Source organism: Arachis ipaensis, chromosome B8 (assembly GCF_059453495.1).
Source record: "Arachis ipaensis isolate K30076 ecotype BB chromosome B8, ASM5945349v1, whole genome shotgun sequence".
Lineage (NCBI taxonomy): Eukaryota > Viridiplantae > Streptophyta > Magnoliopsida > Fabales > Fabaceae > Arachis > Arachis ipaensis.
In genome coordinates this window covers 137,578,985-137,600,521 of record NC_142443.1, presented here as the reverse complement: position 1 = coordinate 137,600,521, position 21,537 = coordinate 137,578,985, and the positions used below count along the sequence as shown (strand labels likewise).

At 32.8% G+C, this 21,537-nt stretch overlaps 1 protein-coding gene and 1 non-coding gene across 2 annotated transcripts; one reads left to right on the top strand and one right to left on the bottom strand.

The window, feature by feature from the left end:
• Positions 1-5,059: 5,059 nt before the first annotated feature.
• On the top strand, positions 5,060-5,255 carry LOC148550010 (U2 spliceosomal RNA). Its single transcript, XR_015897384.1, has one exon. It is a non-coding gene; the product is annotated as a U2 spliceosomal RNA (small nuclear RNA).
• Positions 5,256-16,082: 10,827 nt separating this feature from the next.
• LOC148550009 (oligopeptide transporter 4-like) lies at positions 16,083-20,448 on the bottom strand. Its single transcript, XM_088497319.1, has 6 exons — positions 19,960-20,448; positions 18,763-18,860; positions 18,004-18,567; positions 17,650-17,902; positions 16,791-16,973; positions 16,083-16,697 (listed from the first exon to the last, which is right to left on the bottom strand). Exons 1-6 carry the CDS (start codon positions 20,446-20,448, stop codon positions 16,083-16,085), a joined length of 2,202 nt encoding a protein of 733 aa, XP_088353445.1.
• Between the last annotated feature and the right edge of the window lie 1,089 nt (positions 20,449-21,537).

Here is a 21,537-nt window from a genome sequence, read left to right as displayed (position 1 = left end):
ATCTTATAGTCCAAAGGAATTGAAATTTTCGACCCTAATTTATCTATATTATATCAATCAACAAGATACGAGAGTTAAATTTAACATGAGATTGAACTTTAATACCAGATAAAAATTTGAATTATTAGTATTTTTACCTAAAGAGTGTATTTAATGCTGAGTGCAAATTAACGCCTCAACAAGTTCATAATGCAATTTATTGCAATGTGAATGTAAAACTCGACCACCGGTACTAAAAGCGGACTCTGAGGCAACAGTAGAAATGGGAATGGTAAAAAAATCTCTTGCAATCTTTTGTAAGGTTGGATATTTCACTCCAATATTTTTCAATAGCCCAAAATATCAAATTTTTTTAAATTTGTTTTATCTACCATAACACTCTCTTCCAAATAAAAATCCAACTCAGTTTTTGCAACACATTTTTCAGATGTATCTTCCATAAATTGCAAGTAAATAGAACTAAATTTTCTCTTTGAAGATCCATCATCATCACCAACATTCAAAGTAGAAGCTGAACTATTATCATTTGGAGCTCTTCTTTTAATCCTAGTCTTGAGTTGATATTCACATACTAATTCTTTCATCATTTTCTTGACCTTGCTCAATCGAAACTCACTTTGAGATCCATATATTTTAGGAAAAAAAAAAAACCTTTAACAACTTCATCTTATATCTAAGGTCTAAGATAGCTCCCACAGCCATGACTTCATTAATTTGATCCCAATACTTTTCAAACTTACTAATCATATTTGTTGACATTTTATGAATCATGTCATTGAAACTAACCAGCCATTCATTCAATGTCAATCTCATTTCATACACCTTAGGGAAGTATAAATTTGTGGTTGGATATAAAGTGCTAGAGAACAATTCAGTCACGCTATAAAAGACTTCTAATTTATCAACAAGTTCATTTGCTATTTTTCACTCATCATCAGATTGTACATATTTATACAGAGATTCACAGTGTCTTAAACGCTCAAAAACTTCTCTATATGGCAATATAGAAGCAAGCATTAGATAAGTTGAATTCTATCTAGTTCTACAATCAAATGCAAGCTTTTTTCTATAATTAATATTCAATTGCCTACAAGTTTCTTCAAAATTTTCTTCCCTCTTCTGTGTTGCAACCCAAAATGAAACACTCTCTCTAATTTTTTCAATGAAAACATATATTATATTCATGCCATCTTTCACAATCAAATTAACAATATGAGCACAACAACGCATGTGAACAAATTTTCCTCTCTTAATAAAGTTAGATGGTGAAATCTTATCAAGCACAAGATGAACTATGGCATCATTTGTACTACAATTATCAACCGTTAAAATTGACAACTTTCTATCTATGTTCCAATCATACAAGAAATTCACCAAAACATCACTAAAAACCTCAGCAGTATGGGGTGCAAACACATATGCAAACCTAAAGTAATGTAAATATAATAAATACTCATGACATTAAAATTTAAATATATAAAAGATACTAAAAGCACAAATGAATTAGAATAATACCTCACAAGCCGACATTGCAAGTTCCAATCATCATCAATAAAGTGAGCTGTAATTGACATGTAACCTTTGTTTTGACAATCAGCACTCCACATGTCAGTAGTTATGGCAATGCGGCTTGGATTTTTTTCCAACAATTTCAATAGCTTTGCTTTTTCAGCTTCATACATATTCTCAACATCACTTCTCAGTATATTTTTTGTATAAAATTTGAACAAAGGTTGAGTCTCAGCCATAAACTCATGAAAACCCTCTTGCTCAACAAATGATATAGGGTGCCTTCTCCTAATAACTCATCTTGTAAGTGCTCGTCGTGCTGTCTCTTGACTAAATGTGAAATTTCCAACCAAAAGTGAATTCGTTGGTCTTCTCGTTCCTGTCGAACCTGATGATTGTTGCACTGTTTTCAATATTAATTGCTTTGGCCCCCTAACGATACGAATCAGGCAAATTCTAATGTGATCATACAAATGCTTAGTTCCTTGCTTCGTGTCACCTCCAATCTTTCTTTCGCAGTATTTACATATTGCCTTTCACTTTTCATCTATTTGCTCCCTCCTAAAAGAAAATCATCACTTACATTATATTGCCAATATTATGTAGCAGGCACAAACTTTACACCTCATTAGGCTTTCTTTAATGTTTAGTCATCAATTGGTTCCAATTTAATTTCATAATGGATCACATAAGCCAAATTGGAGAATAGAGTCTTACGTTTAAAAATTTAAAAAATATATTTATAAACAGAACACAGTATAACATAAAATCATAAACAGAACAGCCAATATCATAAATAAAACACAGCATAGCATAATGTCATAAACAACTTACAACCAACAAAATTAGAATTCAGAATTAATGAAAAATCAAAAAATTAAAGTATGAAAAAATAAAAAAAAACAGCCACCAATTATCAGAAAATTCATGGAACAAAGCATTCATTAACAAAAACAACAGCCACCAACATAAAAAAATCAAAATCAACATCAAATTCATGAAACTAATTATTAAATAGTATGCATTCAAATTAATGAAGTAAAATACCAAAATCCAAGAAAAAAAAAAGAAATAGCAGTGAATCTTACCAGGGATAAAGGAGAAATGGCCGAAGAGGTCAAAGACGCTGGTGAAGAGAAGAGCAAAGACACAGAGTAGCAATGCAAGACGGTGGCGGCGCAGGAGTTGAACAGACTCAACAGAGCAGCGACGTTGGCGAAGGAAGAGGCCGCGACGGAGGTGGTCGGAGGTGGCTGGCTGGGACGCTGGGTGCAAAGACGAGGGAGAGAACGCAGAAGGGGAGGGGTTTCGCGAGGAGGGTGAGGGTGACTAGGGATTGGAATGCAGCGCTAGTGTGTGGGAAAAGGAATTAGGATTTCTAACTTTTCTCTCTCTCTCTCTATATATATATATATATATATATATAAGGTGAAATGACTAAAAAACCAAAGAAAAAATAAATTATTAAGCGTGTTTAAGTAATTTAATATATCCAGAGATTATGAAAAATTGTGAAAAATACGGAGACGGGGACGGAAATCCTCGCTCGGGTCTCCGCATTTGCTTCGGAGAAATTTTGTCCCCCATCTCCATCCCTGCAGGGAAAATTTTCCGCCATCGAAACCCCATTCAGGGCGCTCCCTACGGGAATTCCCACTTCTTAGAAATTTTGACACCCCTATGTCGGAGTCCTTTTTGTAGGTACCACGCTTGAGTTCGAGTTTACAAGAGTACTTCATTACCGAACTGAGCCGCTGGAGTTTCGAGTAGCGCGAAGCCGATCTATAGCACAAAAAGAAATATTTTTGCCAGAACATAACTCATCAGTATTGTCTGCTGTTGTTTTATTAGGGTTTGGTCTCTCAAAGGTAACGAAGAATTTAACATATATAATTCAGTGTTGCAGCAGTATAAGATTTCATAAGAATTCTGAACTCAAACAAAAATAGTGTCTTCTGCAATGCCTAATTTTAACTACATGATACAAATATAAAAAGTGGGATTTCTCTTTTCTCTTCTCACTTTTTTAAGCAAATTAAGCACAAATTTATTAGACATTATAAAATTTATGAGAAAGTGATAATTTTTCTCTTTTGTTAAATATTTAGTGGAGCAAAGATGTTATTAATTTATCATTTTATTGTTAAGAAGAAGAGAATGAAATATTTGAATCACACGGCGGACAGAAGAAAAATATAAGAATAGAAATAGAAAAATTCTAGTGTGTGAATTTTGAATTTTGCTTTTTTTTTTTGTTAAACGTTAGAATTAGCATTAAATTTGTTTTGTTATATTTTGAATGGTAGTTTTTATTTCTCTCTCATCTTTATGCAAATTTCTCTTCTTTTTTAGTTTATTTTTATTGCTACTTTACTCACTTGCTTTGAGCGTGGGAGGCCCTTTTTTTGTTTTTGCTAATAGTCCTATCTATGAACACTCATAATTTTATTCACATCTAATAAAATTATCTTTTTTTGGAAAAAAAAAGGACTATATTGTGGTAGTTATTATATATAGTATATATTGCACAAATAACTAAAATAAGAAAATTGATAATAAATAGATATGTAAAAAATTGAATTTAATTTTATATTTTAAAAATTTCATATGTTTATATATTTTTTTTAATTTATAAGTTACATCTATGTTTTGTTTTATAATCTCACGAATTACGATTTTATAACAATCTTTTGAATTAAGGTATATAAACTACAAGTTCACTATCTTAAAGAAGAATATACATTTTTCAAATAGAATATTTTTTTTATTTAAGTATATCGTAAAAGAAAAAAGTGTCATTTTTTCTAAAAATAAAAAGTACTAGAAAGATAATAATACAAAATTAGTTTATTTAATTTAATATTTATAATTTTATATACTTACATCTATAATTATATGTCTATTATATTTGAAATTATTTATTTATTTTAGTAATAATTAATAAATACAAAATAAAAAATTAAACTATTTTACAATGATTTTTATTATTTTTCAAATATTTTAAAAAAATGAAGAGTAATATTAACAACAATCCTTGCTTCATTCATAATAATGAAGTATTTATTCTTCTTTTCTTTTTTGCTTTTTCTTTCAGTTCACTACAATATTTCAGGACATAATTGCTTCATTTCCATTGTGGTTCAGCTTCTGCAAATTTTTTGTTCTCCTAATTTTCCACCTTATCTCGTAACTACAAAAAGAAATTTAAATTAGAGGCATATGAAATTTGATATTTTACTGCAGTTTATTTCAATGTTCACTTCTTGTTGCCCTGATTTTTTATGTTGAAATTCTTATTGTTCTTGTTTTATGGTGCTTGGGTAGGTGAGAACTAAAACATTAGTGCAGTCTTCTTAGTTTGAAAAGTGCTGCTGCTTGGTTTGAGGTGAGGTCATTCAAAGGCTAAGTAAGCAGTGTTGAAGTTTTGAAAGGATAATATAATGAAATAAGTTTTCAAGTTAGTTCAATAATAGAGTCCCACATCGTTAGGTCAACCAAGCAGTGTTGCGCAAACTGAGTATAAAAGGCTAAGTAAGCAACGTAATGAAGCATACCTTTCTCGGCCTTTTGGCTAAGATCAAGTGTAGTATCTGTTCTTATCAGTTTAATATCTGATATGTGGGCCATTGGTCCACACGATATTAAATTTATTTTTTGAGGGGGATGGGCCAATGCAGTAGCTTGCTACTGGGCCTGTCGAGCGTCGCCCAAGCCTTACACTGCTGCATGGGCCTGGCGCACCCCACCAAATAAAGTCTAAAATATTTTTGTCATTTTCAATTAATTAAATGATTTAGCACTTTCTTTTACGTTATCTTTTAAGGGCCTTGCGCACTAGAGCAAGCAGCCCCAAGTAACACCCTATTAGGGGTTCTTTATGTAAATTAAAGTTTTTTAATGGTTTAATTACTCGGTTCCTATACTTTTCTCAGAAAGTTTTTGGGCCAAAATACATAAATAAAATTTTAATTAATTAAAGGGCAAAAAATCATTATAAGCGCCATTTAGAATTTTAGTATATAAGTCATATAAATCGAACCAATGTGGTTCTGTATTTGTTAGTAATTCGAACCAGTGCAGTTGACAAAGTAATTCGAACCATCCTGGTTCGAATTAAACCAACTATAATTCGAGAAAAAATTAATAATTTAAAAATTAAAAAATATATATTTTTATTTCATACGTTAAAAAAAAGCTAACAAAATATTTAATTAAAGCTAACAAAATATTTAATTACGAGACTTCTTTAAAATATTAATGAGCTATCAATTTGAATTCCATACAATACTTTTCTCTGTCCATTTTTAATAGTTCATGAATATTTTTTAATAAATTTTTTTAAATTATACTACAAAAAATATTTTATCCTATGCAAAACAATTTAAAAAAAATGGCTTAAAAATGTTAGGAGTACTATACAAATTTGTAATGTTATAATAACTTAGGTAAATACATGCATGTACTCAAATTTTAAATAAAATACTCTACATAGTCAATAATAATTTAAAAATGAAAGAAAATATTTTATTCTATACAAAATAATTAAAAAATATATTTTATTCTATACAAAATAATTTTAAAAAATGGCTTAAAAGATGTTATGAGTACTATAAAAGTTTGTAATATTCTAGTGATTTAGGTAAATACATGATAAAAATATTTTTTCTTTAATTTCTAAATTATTAGTGACTATGTGGAGTATTTCTTTAATGTCCTAAGTCATTAGGACATTACAAATTTTTATATTACTTCTAACATCCTTTAAGCCATTTTTTAAATTATTTTGCATAGAATAAAATATTTTTTTGTGGTATAATTTAAATAAATTTATTAAAAAATATTCATGAACTATCAAGAATGGGCAGAAGAGTATTGTATAGAATTCGAATTGCTCACCATATAATTTGAATCAGAGTAATTCGAACTTCCCTATGCGTAATTCGAATCATGTAATATCTCACCATATAATTTAAATAATTTTATTAAAAAATTATCATGAATATTTTTTAATAAATTTATTTAAATTATACCACAAAAAAATATTTTATTCTATGCAAAATAATTTAAAAAATGGCTTAAAAGCTGTTAGAAGTACTATAAAAATTTGTAATGTCCTAATGACTTAGGACATTAAAGAAATACTCCACATAGTCACTAATAATTTAGAAATTAAAGAAAAAATATTTTTATCATGTATTTACCTAAATCACTAGAATATTACAAACTTTTATAGTACTCATAACATCTTTTAAGCCATTTTTTAAAATTATTTTGTATAGAATAAAATATATTTTTAATTATTTTGTATGGAATAAAATATTTTCTTTCATTTCTAAATTATTATTGACTATGTAGAGTATTTTATTTAAAATTTGAGTACATGCATGTATTTACCTAAGTTATTATAACATTACAAATTTTTATAGTACTCCTAACATTTTTTAAGCTATTTTTTTAAATTATTTTGCATAGGATAAAATATTTTTTGTAGTATAATTTAAAAAAATTTATTAAAAAAATTTATTAAAAAATATTCATGAACTATTAAAAATGGACAGAAAAGTATTGTATGGAATTCGAATTGATAGCTCATTAATATTTTAAAGAAGTCTCGTAATTAAATATTTTGTTAACTTTTTTTTAACGTATGAAATAAAAATATATATTTTTTTAATTTTTAAATTATTAATTTTTTCTCGAATTATGGTTGGTTTAATTTGAACCAGGATGGTTCGAATTACTTTGTCAACTTTCTCTCTCTATAATTCGAACCACCCTGGTTCGAATTATATGCACTTGAAGTTCGAACCATCTTGGTTACATGTAATTCGAACTACACTGGTACGAATTACTAACAAATGCAGTTCGAACCACGTTGGTTCGATTTATATTAATATACGTTCTGGCGCATTACTCGGTTCCTATACTTTTTTCAGACATTTTTTCCCCGCAAGTTACATAAATAAAGAAAAATGCTATGTGTCTTCAGATTTTTATATTTTTTTTCGGGCAAGTTACATAAATAAAAATGGTATCTTTTAATTTTTAGATTTTAAGTATCCTTTAATTTTCAGCCTCACTCAATTATTAAAGAAAATTAAGGGGAAAATTATGGGGTGTCTTGTCTTTGTATTTTTAAATTTTAAGTATCCTTTAATTTTCAGCTTTTACTCACTCAATTGTTAAATAAAATTAAGGGGCGTATTTGTTGTGTTGTGGTATATTCCGTGAAGTCATAGCTGAGATTGGCTTGTCTTGCTCTAGTAACGTTTCATCTGCATTAGTCTCCATTTCAGCTTCGCTGCAGTTATGATCTTAATCATTTGGTCTTCTTTTTTGTATGGAATAGTTATACATTCAAGTCTTTTTGTTAATTAAATCTAATCAAATTGGTCTAATATAATAAAAATTAATTATAATTAATATTATTCTAAATTTTATTATTTAACTTGGTTGAATTTGATACATAAAAAGAATTAGATATGTAATAATTACTCGACCATATAATACTCGCAATTAGTTGTCATTTGGCTTTGGGATTTGGCATTAGATAGTGTTACGATAAGCCGATAAATTTATTGCAAATTGCAAAAAAACTACACACAAAACATTCGTCCAAGCCCAAATCCTTGACGACCCTAAGGTCCTTAATTTTTTTACTTTTTGGTACTCGAGAGGGGCCTAAGCCCAATGTCCTTATGTTATTCCAGAATCTTAGTGGAGCAGTTTGTGCTTGTTATTTCTGTTGGACTTCAGCCCCTTTAATTTACCAAAAAGGCCAACACTGATCCTCTTCCTCTTTCTTGTAATCCAGATCCTCTCTCCGAATCAATCGGAACTTGGAAATGATCTTTTTTTTTTTTTATTACTAAATCTAGGGTTTTGCTAGATAAGGTTAGCACTCCCGTTTCAATACCCAAAAAAAAAAGGGTTTTACTACAATAAAGATTTTATAATTGTCTTTATATGAATATATATATTTTTTTTATCCTTAAATGATAGATTGTATGGTTAGATTTTAATATTTATAAAAGTGTTATTTTTGTTTAAAGTGTAGCTAAATAAATAAACCACACTTTTAACCAAAGCATCTTCATGAGAAGATATTTTTACCATCTTCATTGTAGATTTTTTTTTTTTTTTAAAATGTTAGAATTAGCATTAAAATTTTTTTTGTTATATTTTGAATGATAGTTTTTATTTCTCTCTCTTTTTTATGCAATATTCTCTTCTTCTTTAGTTTATTTTTTATTTTTTAGTTTATTTTTGTTGCTACTTTACTCACTTGCTTAGAGTGTGAGAGGCCCTTTTTTTTGTTTTTGCTAATAGTCGTATCTATGAACACTTATAATTTTATTCACATCTAATAAAATTATCTTTTTTCGAAAAAAAAATATATTGTGGTAGTTATTAATATATATTAATATATTGCACAAATAACTAAAATAAGAATTTTTGGTGACATAACTAAAATAAGAATATTGATAATAAATAGATATGTAAAAAATTTAATTTAATTTTATATTTTAAAAATTTTATGTTTATATTTTTTTAACTTATGAGTCACATCTATTTTTTGTTTTACATCTTACGAATTACGGTGTTGCAATAATCTTTCGAGTTAATGTATAAACTATGAGTTCACTACTTTGGACAAGAGTGTACATTTTTTAATAAAATTATGCAAGAATAAGAAAAGAAAAGATGAAAAATATTATATTTTGTATTTTTTGATTGATTGAATTGTAAATTATGAAGGTAAAACTAAATATATATAAAGCATTGGCCTAAGAAAGATGAGAATAAATAAAGATAAGATAAGATAAAATAATAAAAGTTAAAATTGTAACTGAATTTATGTATTCTGTTGGGTTGAATTTGTGGGTCGCAAGACTCTTTTATTATTGTCATGGGGTAAGTCTTACGATGGTATCGAGGGTTTAAGGAAAAAAAAAAGAATAATTAGGAGGTAGAAAGAATAAGAGGAGATTGGAAAATGTTATTTTCTTTCTAATTCATTTTTGATTTACAACAATTATTCTAATTTATAGATAGCTAGGGATCTATTTATGGAAATATTCTAAATTGATAACATTGATTTTTTTTAATATTTCTTGTGATCCTAAAATATCTCCCTGATTTGATTCAGTCTTCTAACACTCCCCCTCAAGATGAGTAGTGGGGTCACCAATGCTAAATTTGCTGAGAATTTCGGCCAAAATTCTGCCTGAGACTGCTTTCGTAAGGACATCTGCCAATTGGTCTTCTGATCTAACAAAAGGGAGTTCCACAGTACTTTCTTCAATTTTTTCTTTGATAAAGTGCCGATCTACCTCAACATGTTTAGTTCTGTCATGTTGTACAGGATTCTCTGAGATGCTTATTGCTACTTTATTGTCACATTTTAATTTGCTTGGCAATTGAGGTGAAAACCCAATTTTAGATATGAGTTTCTTAATCCAAAGGATTTCAGTTATGTCCGTAGCAATTTCTCAGAATTCTGCTTCAGCAATTGAGAGGGCAACAACCTTCTGTTTCTTACTTCTCCAGGTGACTAAGTTACCTCCCACCAATGTAAAGTAGCCTGATGTAGATCTTCTATCATTTGGGTTATCGGCCCAATCAGCATCTATGTGTGCTTCAATGTTAAGGTGCCCATTTCTTTTGAACCAGATCCCACTTCCTGGAGTTCCTTTCAAGTACCTGACTATTCTCATGACAGCTTCCATACTATTCTCCTGTGGTTGGTGCATAAATTGGCTAACTACCCTACTGCATAGGCTATATATCTGGTCGGGTGTGTGACAAGTAGATTAGTTTGTCAACCAAGCGTTGGTATCGCTCCTTATCTGTCAGTTTAGAGTCTTCCTCTAGTCTCAAGCTATGATTAACTTGCATAGGAGTGTCTGCAGGTTTACAGTCAACCATTTCTGTCTCTGCAAGGAGGTCTAGGATGTATTTCCTCTGAGAGATAAATATTTTTTTATTGGAGCGTAGAACCTCTATTCCCAAGAAGTACTTTAATCCACCCAAGTCCTTCATTTCAAATTCTGTGAAGAAATTCCTCCTTAGCCTTGCAATTTCTTCATTGTCACTCCCTGTTATGATCATATCATCCACATAAATTATTAGGCATGTTATTAAATTCCCTCTCCTTTTCAGGAATAAGGTGTGATCTGAGTTACTCTGCTTGTACCCGTATTCTTTCATGGCAACCGTGAACCTTCCAAACCAAGCCCGCGGTGATTGTTTCAAGCTATAGAGAGCCTTCTTCAATCTACACACTTCATTCTTCTCAAATCCTTCAGAGAATCCTGGTGGAGCTTTCATATATACCTCTTCTTTCAACTCTCCATGAAGGAAAGCATTTTTTACATCAAATTGGTGGAGAGGCCAAATTTTCATTTGCGGCTACTGAGAAGAGGACTCTGATGGTATCAATTTTTGCTACTGGTGAGAAGGTTTCTGAATAATCAATGCCATAAGTTTGTGTGTACCTTTTGGCGACCAGCCTTGTCTTGTAACGTTCTACAGTGCCATCTATCTTGTATTTAATGATGAATACCCATCGACACCAAATTGGTTTCTTCCCGGCCGGTAGAATACATTTTTCCCAGGTTTTGTTCTTCTCCAGGACTTCCATTTCTGTCTTCATAGCTTCTTGCCATTCAGTCCTTTTACTTGCTTCTTGGACCGTTCTGGGGATGTCTTCAGTTAGGAGGGTGCTAGAAAAGGCCTTTGCAACCTCTGTCACTCCTTCTCTGGTTGTCTTTATCGAGTACTTTGAGTTGCGGGAGACATGTTCTGGAGAGTATCGGTTGGGTGGAACACCTATGTTTCTTCTTGGAGGAAGTGTAAAGGGTTCTCGTTCTGATTCTTCAAGTTCCAGAGCTATACTGTCATTGTTAGCAGCTTCATTAAAAGTATGGAGTAAATTATCAGAGTGGGATTCACTTACCTCTTGTATAACATTCTCAGAAGGAGTTTCACTGGTTGTGTGTATTGAGTGGTTTTCTTCATTGAGTAAGGTATGCTCGGTGGCTCCATCTACTCGCTCTGTTTGAACAGTTTCAAGGCAACAAAGGTTATCTGGCCAACTTGGCGATCCACTAAATTCTTCCCCCTGAACACCATGTTGGCGATGGTAGTAAAATTCAGACTCTAAGAAATCACAATCTATTATTACATGAATGCGACGAGTGACAGGATTATAGCATCGATACCCCTTTTGGTGTGTAGCATACCCAACAAAGACACACTTTTTTGCACAAGGTTCGAGTTTATTTCTATTTGTTTTCGGGATATGGACAAACACAGAGCACCCAAAAACTCAAGGTGGCAAGGTAAGAATGGGGAGAATCTTAGTCTGAGTGGCCAAGATTTGGAGGGGTGTTTTGTTGCCGAGGGCTTGAGTGGGTAGGCGATTGAGAAGGTAGGCTGAGGTTGCAACAGCTTCAGACCAAAAAGAACTTGACATATGTGCATCAAAAAGCATGGCTCGAGTCATCTCAAGAATTTTACGATTTTTTCTCTCAGCGATACCATTTTGTTAGGGGGTGTTTAGACAGAATGTTTGGTGGATAAGCCCATTCTTTTGGAAGAAGTCTTTCATTGATTGATATATGAATTCCCCATCATTATCTGACCGGAGTATTTGAATTTTTTCATTGAATTGGGTATGAATTATTTGGTAAAAATCAAAGAACCGATCAGGAACTTTAGATTTATGTTTCACACAATATATCTAAGTCATGCGAGAAAAATCATTCACAAATAACACAAAATATTGAAAGGAATTATTTTGGGACTTCGGTGCGGGACTCCACACATCAGAATAGATAAGAAAAAAAAAATTGACTCTTGTATTGCTTGGAGAAAAAGTAACTCTATGATTTTTTGCACGAATACAAGTCTCACATTTAATGATTTCAGTGTTTTTCAAAAAAAGACTAGGAAATAAAATCTTAAGGTACCCAAATGAGGGGTGTCCCAAACGTCTGTGCTATAACCAAAGTTGCCTGATAACTGTTCCATGAGCAAGTATGGCATGTCCCTGGTGTGCTACCTCATCAACGTAGTAAAGCCCATCTCGCTCAGTACCATGCCCAATTATCACCTTCATAAGAATGTCATGCAAAAGGCAAAAATTGAAATACATGAGTACCACACAATTTAACTCCTTGGTTACTTGGCTAACAGATAACAGTTTAGAAGACAAATCAGGAACATAGAGACATTTTTCCAATTTTAAATTTTTTGAAAAAACAATAGAGCCTCCCCCTTTAACTTCAATTAAATCACCACTAGCAGTCTCAATGTGGGCCTTTGAGGGCTTGGTCAAGCTATCAAAATCCTCGAGTTCATAGGTCATGGTGTCAGTGACCCCACAATCGAAGATCTACTCTTTTGATTTTTTTATAGGACCTTGGTTATGGGCCCATTCCCAGCAATTAAACCAAGGCCATTATATGACCCATCTTGGTAGAGCCTGTTACCGCCCTCTTTTTCTCTCTTACCTTGTTGCGTTGCGGCCACCGAAGCCTTACCGTGTTGTGTCCTACGGTTTTCTCCTTCTTCTTCTCCGGTGCCACTGCTGCTGGTAACCTCCAGGATGCCTACGGCGGTGGCGCCTCTCTCTTGACCGGACTTGTTCTTTGATTTCTTGTGATTATCCTCCCACCATTCTAGATATCCTATGATTCTGAAGCATGTTTCCTTGGTGTGTTTGTTCATTCCGCAGTGAGTACAGTAAAGATGGCTTTTGTCTTCTCTCTCTTTCCCCCGCGATGATGACCACCGTCCAATAGTGTCTGAGCGACCACGCCCTTGACTGCCTTGATTGGTTCTATTTTTCGCAGCGAGGCCTGTCCCGATCTCTCCTTGTGATGCTTCTCCTACGTCATCGGTGGTAAGCTTCAGAATTTGAAGTCAGGCCGCCTCCCTCCGGATAGTGGCGTAGGCAGATTTTACTGAAGGAGTAGGTTCTTGTTTTAATAGATCTCTTCTAACAGTGTCAAATTTGTCATCTACACCAGTTAGAAATTGGTATAGTCTCTGTTCCTGTTTTAACCGATTGAAAGTCGTAATATCTTCTGGACATTTCATGGGATTTGGTTGTTTTCTTTCTATTGCCATCTAAATGGCTTGTAGTTTGTTCCAGAAATCCTCTAGGGTACCTTGTCCTTGTTTTCGCGTGTTTGCTTGTCGATGCAGGTCGTATATTTGTATTGGATCCGTCCCGCTTCCGTATGTGGTTGCCAAGCCATCCCACAAAGCTTTTGCCGTTGGAAATTGAGAGACATTATTCATTAGGCTTGCTTCGATGTTCAGGATGATCCAAGTAAAAATGGTTTGGTCTCCTTGCTCCGATTGTTCATATGTCGGTTCTGTTTCTGCTGGTGCTGGGGGTATCCCTGTCAGGTGAGCCTTCTTTCCTCTCCCACCGATTGCTTTTCTCATTAGGGTTACCCACAGAAAATAATTATCCCCATTCAATTGGAAACCAATTGATAGACTGTCAGAGTTGGTTTGTGAAGATTGCATTCCAAGATTGCTCCACAGCAGCTTTGCGATCTGCAGCGTCAGCTCATCGGGTTTGTTTGAATTATTACCCGTATTAACACTGGTACCTTCGTCAGATGTTGACATTTTTTTTTGACTAATTTGACTGAGAGAGTATAGAAACGATAATCCAATTCTGAGTTTCCAGCACCTAACATCGCTCTGATACCATCTTACGATGGTATCGAGGGTTTAAGGGAAAAAGAAAGAATAATTAAGAGGTAGGAAGAATAAGAGGAGATTGAAAAATGTTATTTTCTTTCTAATTCATTTTTGATTTACAACAATTCTTCTAATTTATAGATAGCTAGGGATCTATTTATGAAAATATTCTAAATTGATAACACTGATTTCTTAATATTTTTTGTGATCCTAAAATATCTCCCTGATTTGATTCAATCTTCTAACTGTAAGGTGGAAGAGTGGTTTAATATTTTTTAAATAGAATAAAAAAATTTATTTAAATATCTCTTAAAAAAAAGTGTCATTTTCTCTAAACATAAAAAAATGCTAGAAAGATAATAATATAAAATTAGTTTATTTAATTTAATATTTATAATTTTATATATGTTACATCTATAATTATATGTCTATTATATTTGAAATTATTTATTTATTTTAGTAATAATTAATAAATACAAAATAAAAAATTAAACTATTTTACAATGATTTTTATTAATTTTCAATTTTTTTTTTAAAATGAAGAGTAATATTAACAACAATCCTTGCTTCATTCGTAATGGTGAAGTATTTGCCAATAAGTTATAGCTCAAATGACATAATCTTCCTACACTCATCTAAGAGGACGTGGGTTCGAGTTTTTCTATCTTTGGTTAAAAAAAAATAATGACAAAGTATTTATTCTTCTTTTCTTTTTGCTTTTTCTTTCGGTTCAAGAAATTTAAATTAGAAGCATATGAAATTTGATATCTTACTGCAGTTTATTTCAATGTTCACTGTAAAGAATTTCTTGTTGCCACTGAGTTTTTATGTTAAAATTCTTATTGTTTTTGTTTTATGGTGTTTGGGTAGGTGAGAACTCAAACATAAGTGATGAAATTGGCGGTCTCCTTAGTTTGAAATGTGCTGCTGATGGTTTGAGGTGAGGTCATTCATCAAGAAAAGTGTTGCTGCTGATTGAAGGACAGAAGGTGTTAAAGAAGTTTAAGATTCAGGTTTTGAAAAGATAACCATATCTATTGAGTTTGATATTTGGTGTTTGCTATGTTGCCTAAAAAATATTGCCTAATTACTAAAATAGGTAAAATAATCAATTCTAAATTTAAAAGTATAAAAATTAAAAATTTTTAAATATTTTAAAGTTACTATAAAAAGTAATTTAGGCAAAAGTTAAGTACCAAACAAAAGACACCGTAAAAATGGCCTTGATATTTATAGTGCATCTACTATTGTTTCTTCCATCACCAGTTGTTGCTACCTCTACAACTTTTATTTTAAGTTTTTGGCTTTACTGCAGCCAAGTCTGTGATTAAAAGTATTTAGAGAAGTATGTAATCTTATCTTTTCTCCTTTAAGTTCTGCCAATCTTTTCTCCCTTCCATGTGTACTAATTTTTGTTTCAAGAATATTGGATTCTTTGCTCAATTCCTCCACTTATTAGTTATTAGTATATGGTTGTTTTCTGGCCAAATTAAACTTCCCTGGCATTACTTTCTGTGGTTTCTGTCTCTTGTGTTATGTTTGATTACCAATATCATATTCTTTTAATTTTATAAATTCATATTTTGTAAAATATAAAGAAACACTTATTGGTAAACCTTGCAGTAAAAGTTTTACCATATGCAAATCATCACTTAATTTTTATTGAAACTTATATTTTTATTTGAAAGTTTACATGAAAATGAAGTTGCCGACCACACAAAAATTTAACATTTCCAGTATCTGACAGGATTGAACCAGCCCACATAGCAGTACAGAATTTACTTGGAATTTGAATTGAGCATCACCTTTTCTCTTTTGTAGAAAATTAAATGCTATACTTACAATGCTAATCAGTGTACAGGGCAACCCTCCACCACTATGCCCTTAGCTGTTGGGCAAGTTGCCAGTGGACAATGCTCACCCTGTGTTCCCCACCATGAAATACTCTTGTTCTCCAGGCCTAATGCAAAGTAAAGAAGCACAGCCATGAAGGCAACTCCAGCATCAAGTGCTGCTGACAGGACATAGTTGTATCTCTGCCACCATTTCTTTCTATAGCGGAAGATGAAGTAGTTGAAGATTGTTCCAATAACAATCCAGGAATTGAAGTTCACTGCTGTTGCGGGTGGCATCACCGCAGTTGATCCCAAGAGGACTGGAAGGTTAATCAAGGGAATCCATGAATACTTGGGGAACACCTTATACAATAGCCAAAGAATTATAGGGCCCATTGCACCTCCAAAGAAAAACCAATTCAGTGCATGGTAGTCTGATTTGGAACCAAAGATCTTCTTAGGTCCAACTAAACCCCAGATAACCGATGCATCGAAGAAAACACGGTCACCAGGACATGTCCATGGACTGCCGAGGGGAAGCTTTTCAGGATGACATATACCGTCCACTGAAGTCAGTAACCACCATGCTACACCAATGTTGATGGTTCCAGCAAGAATTGTACCAATGAACTATGTACATACACATGTTTTGACAAGTGAATTGCATTAGTTACTATAGAACAAAATGCTGAGGAACTAACCGAATTGAAGGTGAAGGAATACCTGAACTAAGAACATTGATCTTGGAGGGATTTTCATGTAGTGGCCAAGCTTGAAATCAGCAAGGAAAGAGACAGCCTGAGCCATGCTAATATAACCGTAGGTTTTGAAACACACATTTGCTATTGGTCTTCCAGTGTAAATAAGTCCAAATATATACTCAGTAATAATATTCAACCCTGGTGTCTGTGTAGAGAGAGAAAGAGCATGTAAGAATAATTTAAGAGAAAAAATTTAGGACATCAGCATTTTTATTAATATTCAGTGTGCTTAACTAGTAAAAGAAAAGTGAGTAATTTTACATCATTAAATATAATTTTATACTATTTAAAATATTAATGATAGTTATAAATCACAAAATCTACTGATTCTTAACACTTCTTTAATTAAGATCTTTAACAAGTTTTGGATAAAGTAAAGAAGTAGAATTTATTTATGATATCTAAATAGGCCAAATTACATATAAAGGAATATAAAGGGAGGTGCATCTTCTTTTCTATCCACATTGTATTTGGATTAGTAAGAGCTATTTGAACTAATTCATGAGCTATTCTATTATCATTTCTTTTTATATGAGAGTACTTTACTAATCTAAGACTATTAGCTAAACTTAAACAATTACTAATAAATGAACCAAAATAAATTTTATGAACTTTTTTTTTAAGGCTTAGAAACGACTTTAACATTCTCACTCTCAATTATTACATCAAAAAAGCAACATTCACAGACTTTTTCTAAATTCATAAGGCATGCAAGTGCTTCAGATTCATGAAATTGAATGGATAAAAAAGCTTTGCATGTGGATGCCATCAAAGATCTTTAACAAGTTTGTCCTTGCATAAAAAGCATGAAAATAGATTACCTGGTTTGTGGTGGCAGTTATGATGCTGATTGGGAGAGTAAAAATAAAGGCCAAGGCAGAAGCAAATACAAGTCCCCACCAGGGCATCTGAACCTGTTCTTTCCCTAAGATGCATAGTAAGAGAGAAGCCAGAAGCGTCACAGCCAGCAACACATAGAACCACCATGAAGGTATGTCTTTGTATCTTTTCATCAGTCTTGTGTGGATATCTTCTTTACCCTTGGAAGAAGCACGATATTGCTCCATAATCTCACTAACGGAAAGAGCAGTGCAACATATATAATATATATGATGTGAAATTTATAACACATGATAGATAATTAGCAACTAAGACACATATGTGTATGTATGTACCTTCCATAGAAGCAAACGACATGAGTAAGGGTGGCGGCTATAGTAGCAAATCCAAATCCATAAGTAAGAGAAAAAAAGACACTTAATTGAATAGGACCTTGCTTGTAATACTTTTCATAATCGATCTGAAACTTGTCATTGACAATGGCACGTATGTCATATTCTTGGCCTTGAGTGGTGAACAAGTCAGAGGAGAAGATGGGGAAGTTGTGTGCATTGTAGACATTGAAGGCCCAGTAAGCAATAGGGATGACACCGTAGACAATGAGCGAATAGCCGATGAAGACGTTGACAATGGCGAAGAAGGGAGAGATGAGAGGACTGTACAAGAAGGAGGCGATGACAGTCCAGTCAAGAGTAAAGACTCCAAGTCCTAAGCCATTCATCCCTGAGCCAATCTGCTGGGCGGTGATCGACTTGGGAAATGCCCAGCACATCCATGAAATGCTTGAGAGTGTGGAGAACAGGTAGCCGGGGACAATGTACCATGCAAAGCTGCACACCATTGCTATAAAGAAGAACTTTGCCCGTGAAACTCTGCGATCGTCTTTCTCATGCAAAGCTCTGCACATGCATGCGTTACATCAATTACATTATGTATGCATAGCAATCAATTAGAGAAGCTATAGATATAGAAAAATTAGTTTTTTTCATTTTAAAAATTTTTAATAAATAAAAAATAAAAAAATTTATGTATTTTTATTTTAATTAATTATTATTAATATTAAATTAATAAAAAAATAATTTAGATAACAATACCGGAAAAGAGAAACCTGGACGAGGGTACTAGGCCACCACATTTGAGCGGGCTCTACCACGTATTTCCTTAGCAACCCTGCCCAGCCATATCCTAACACCTGCACCATTGGAGACTTATTTTAATTTGTTATCTCTCTTAAATTTATTATCACAATTCACAAAAAACTAATTTTTCTATAAGAAAACATATAAATATATCCGGATTGAACTAGGAAACAAATTTGTATTTATGTGCTGATCGCGAAGCATGCCAGTAAGCGTCTTCCTTGTCTAGTGCATTGTTAAGTTTATACTAAAAATATATAAAATAATAGAAATGATTACATATATTATTTTGTGTATTTTTTTTAGTATTTAAAGTGCTTATAAGAAGTAAGAATAAATTAAAAATTTATTTTTATACCATATAAAATATGTACAAAAATATATAAATATTATATCGTGGACACCAAATTATCTATCCATTTATTTAATAAAAACTCAAATGCAATTATTTTATATAAAATTAAGACACCTACTTAAATGAAGATATTAAAAATATTTTTTTATAAAGAGTTTTGTATTAAAAATATATTTTATTTGTTTAGTTACACTTAAAAAAATAATATTTTTAATTTTTTATAGTATATCACATTCAATTCTACAATTCATTATCTAATAGTAAAAAAGATATATTTTTATATGAAGAGAATTATAAAATCTTTATAACAGTATGCACCTAAAATTAATAGGTGAAACCTGTTAAATGATATATAGCACTTTGAGTCTCCACTATTATATTTACCTTAGCTTGAACGCCAAATTGCAAAAACCCATGCTTTGGTATCTCAAATCAATTATTTTTTATTTTTTTTGTTTTGTTTCTGTGAGATAATGACAATAACTAATCTACTGTAAATGTGAACTTCATTTATAGATTTATTGTTATTGGTTAATAAATTATTGCATGCGCAGAATTTAAATCTCAACGCTTAAATAATTAACTATTAAACAACCTAAATTAGTTTGGAATACTCGAAATTAAAAAGGCCATGCATGCAAAAAGAAAGCTGCAAACATTACATTTCGAGTTCTAACAACTATGTCATTAACATAAATAAAAAATAAATGAAAGATTGTTGTAACTTGTCAGAAACCAAAAAGCAAATGAAAAGTGTAATAGAATAATATAGAGTAGTAAGATGGTGGTGGTGGTGCCTGAGTGGAGATGATGAGAAGCCATGAAGCAAAGAAGGAGATCTTCCTTTCATAAAATACTTTGATGATGGTGACAATTGCGACGGCATAGGGTGAGCCGGAGCCGAAGGCGCTACCAGCGTTGGCAAAGATGGTAATGAGGACATGCTCCTTCATGTTGAACGGTCCAGGGTTGAAGGAGAACTTCCAGGAGCCAATGCCGAACTCGGTGGTGGGGAGAACCGCGGCCATGAATTGACCGATGGGGAGGGTGGCTACCTGGATGGTGATCTGCGATATGATGAGTGGCTCCGTCCGGTAAGAAAAGAACTGGTTGAGGAATGATAGGAGGCAGCAAGAAAAGAGGCCAAGGAACCACATTCGGAATGTCCAAACTGGTTGGCTTGGGTCATCACTGTTGCTAACTGTCAGTCTCACTTGCTCAATTGGTGACACCTCTTCTCCTCCTTCTTCCTCCTTTCCATTCTCTTTCTCCATAACTGTTGACATTTCTTCCTCTGCATTCTCCATATTCTCTTATGCTATTTATATTTTAAAAATTATTCTTATTCCAGATTTTTTTATTTGACGGCAATAAAACTTGAAGCGTTGTTCAAAGATTCCTGATGACGATGAGTTTGAGACTGATACTTAGCTTTTGCTATTGTTTCCTCCGCCCCCTCATATGTTGCCAATTTCCAGCTTTCTAACCATTAACATTAGGCTACTCTTTCTAATCAAATAAGCCATATCATCCAATCGCTCTCAGTTATCAACTTTAATTTCACGTGAAGTCGACCATAAGTCCGTACCTGAGTTTTCACTTTATTTAATATATATATTTTTAGTTGTGGCCGCAATAATATTATTCCATCTTTTTTGTGAGCTAGATGAAACGAAAACACGGGATGATGAACCGTTTTCCAACTAGGATTTGCATCAAAAGTGAAAACTATAGCTCCAGGAGGTCTCAGCGTAAAACAACCCATAACAAACTTATACTTTTCATGTACGGTATCATAGCCAAAGCCATAATATACTCCACGTTTTACTATGAAATCGTTGAAAAGGCCATTTGAATGGAACGGATGGCGATACCGAACGGGTACTGGGATTGAACAATGTCAGAGTTTCAAAGGGAAAACCTTCAGTTTGATGATGCGACTTCGGTCAATCGAAAAGGGCGTGAATAGTGTAATTGGCTGAAGCTGGTGATAAAGAACAGAAGGTTGTGAACGCATGATGGCGTCCCTTCCCCGATTCCAGCACACCAGTGCGGTGGCTGAGTTAGGGTTGAGCTTCGAAGGTGGTGCATGGCGAATTCATGGCTAAAGATAGATGAGGGAGTTCCATGAACAGCACATGCTCCTCAGTTGTAGGAGGACCACCCTCACTGAAAGCCTCTACAAGATTTCTCTAATCACCTCTTCTGGAGGTTCATCTTCGTACTCATGACGTTTCATTCTCGTCATTGGAGAATTAGGGTTTCTGTTTTCCATTCTCATGATTTGCATAGGGGTTTCTGTTTCTTCGAGAACCTAATTTGGCCTGCATATATACACCAAAATCAGCCACTAATATATTAAGGGAAAGTTTACG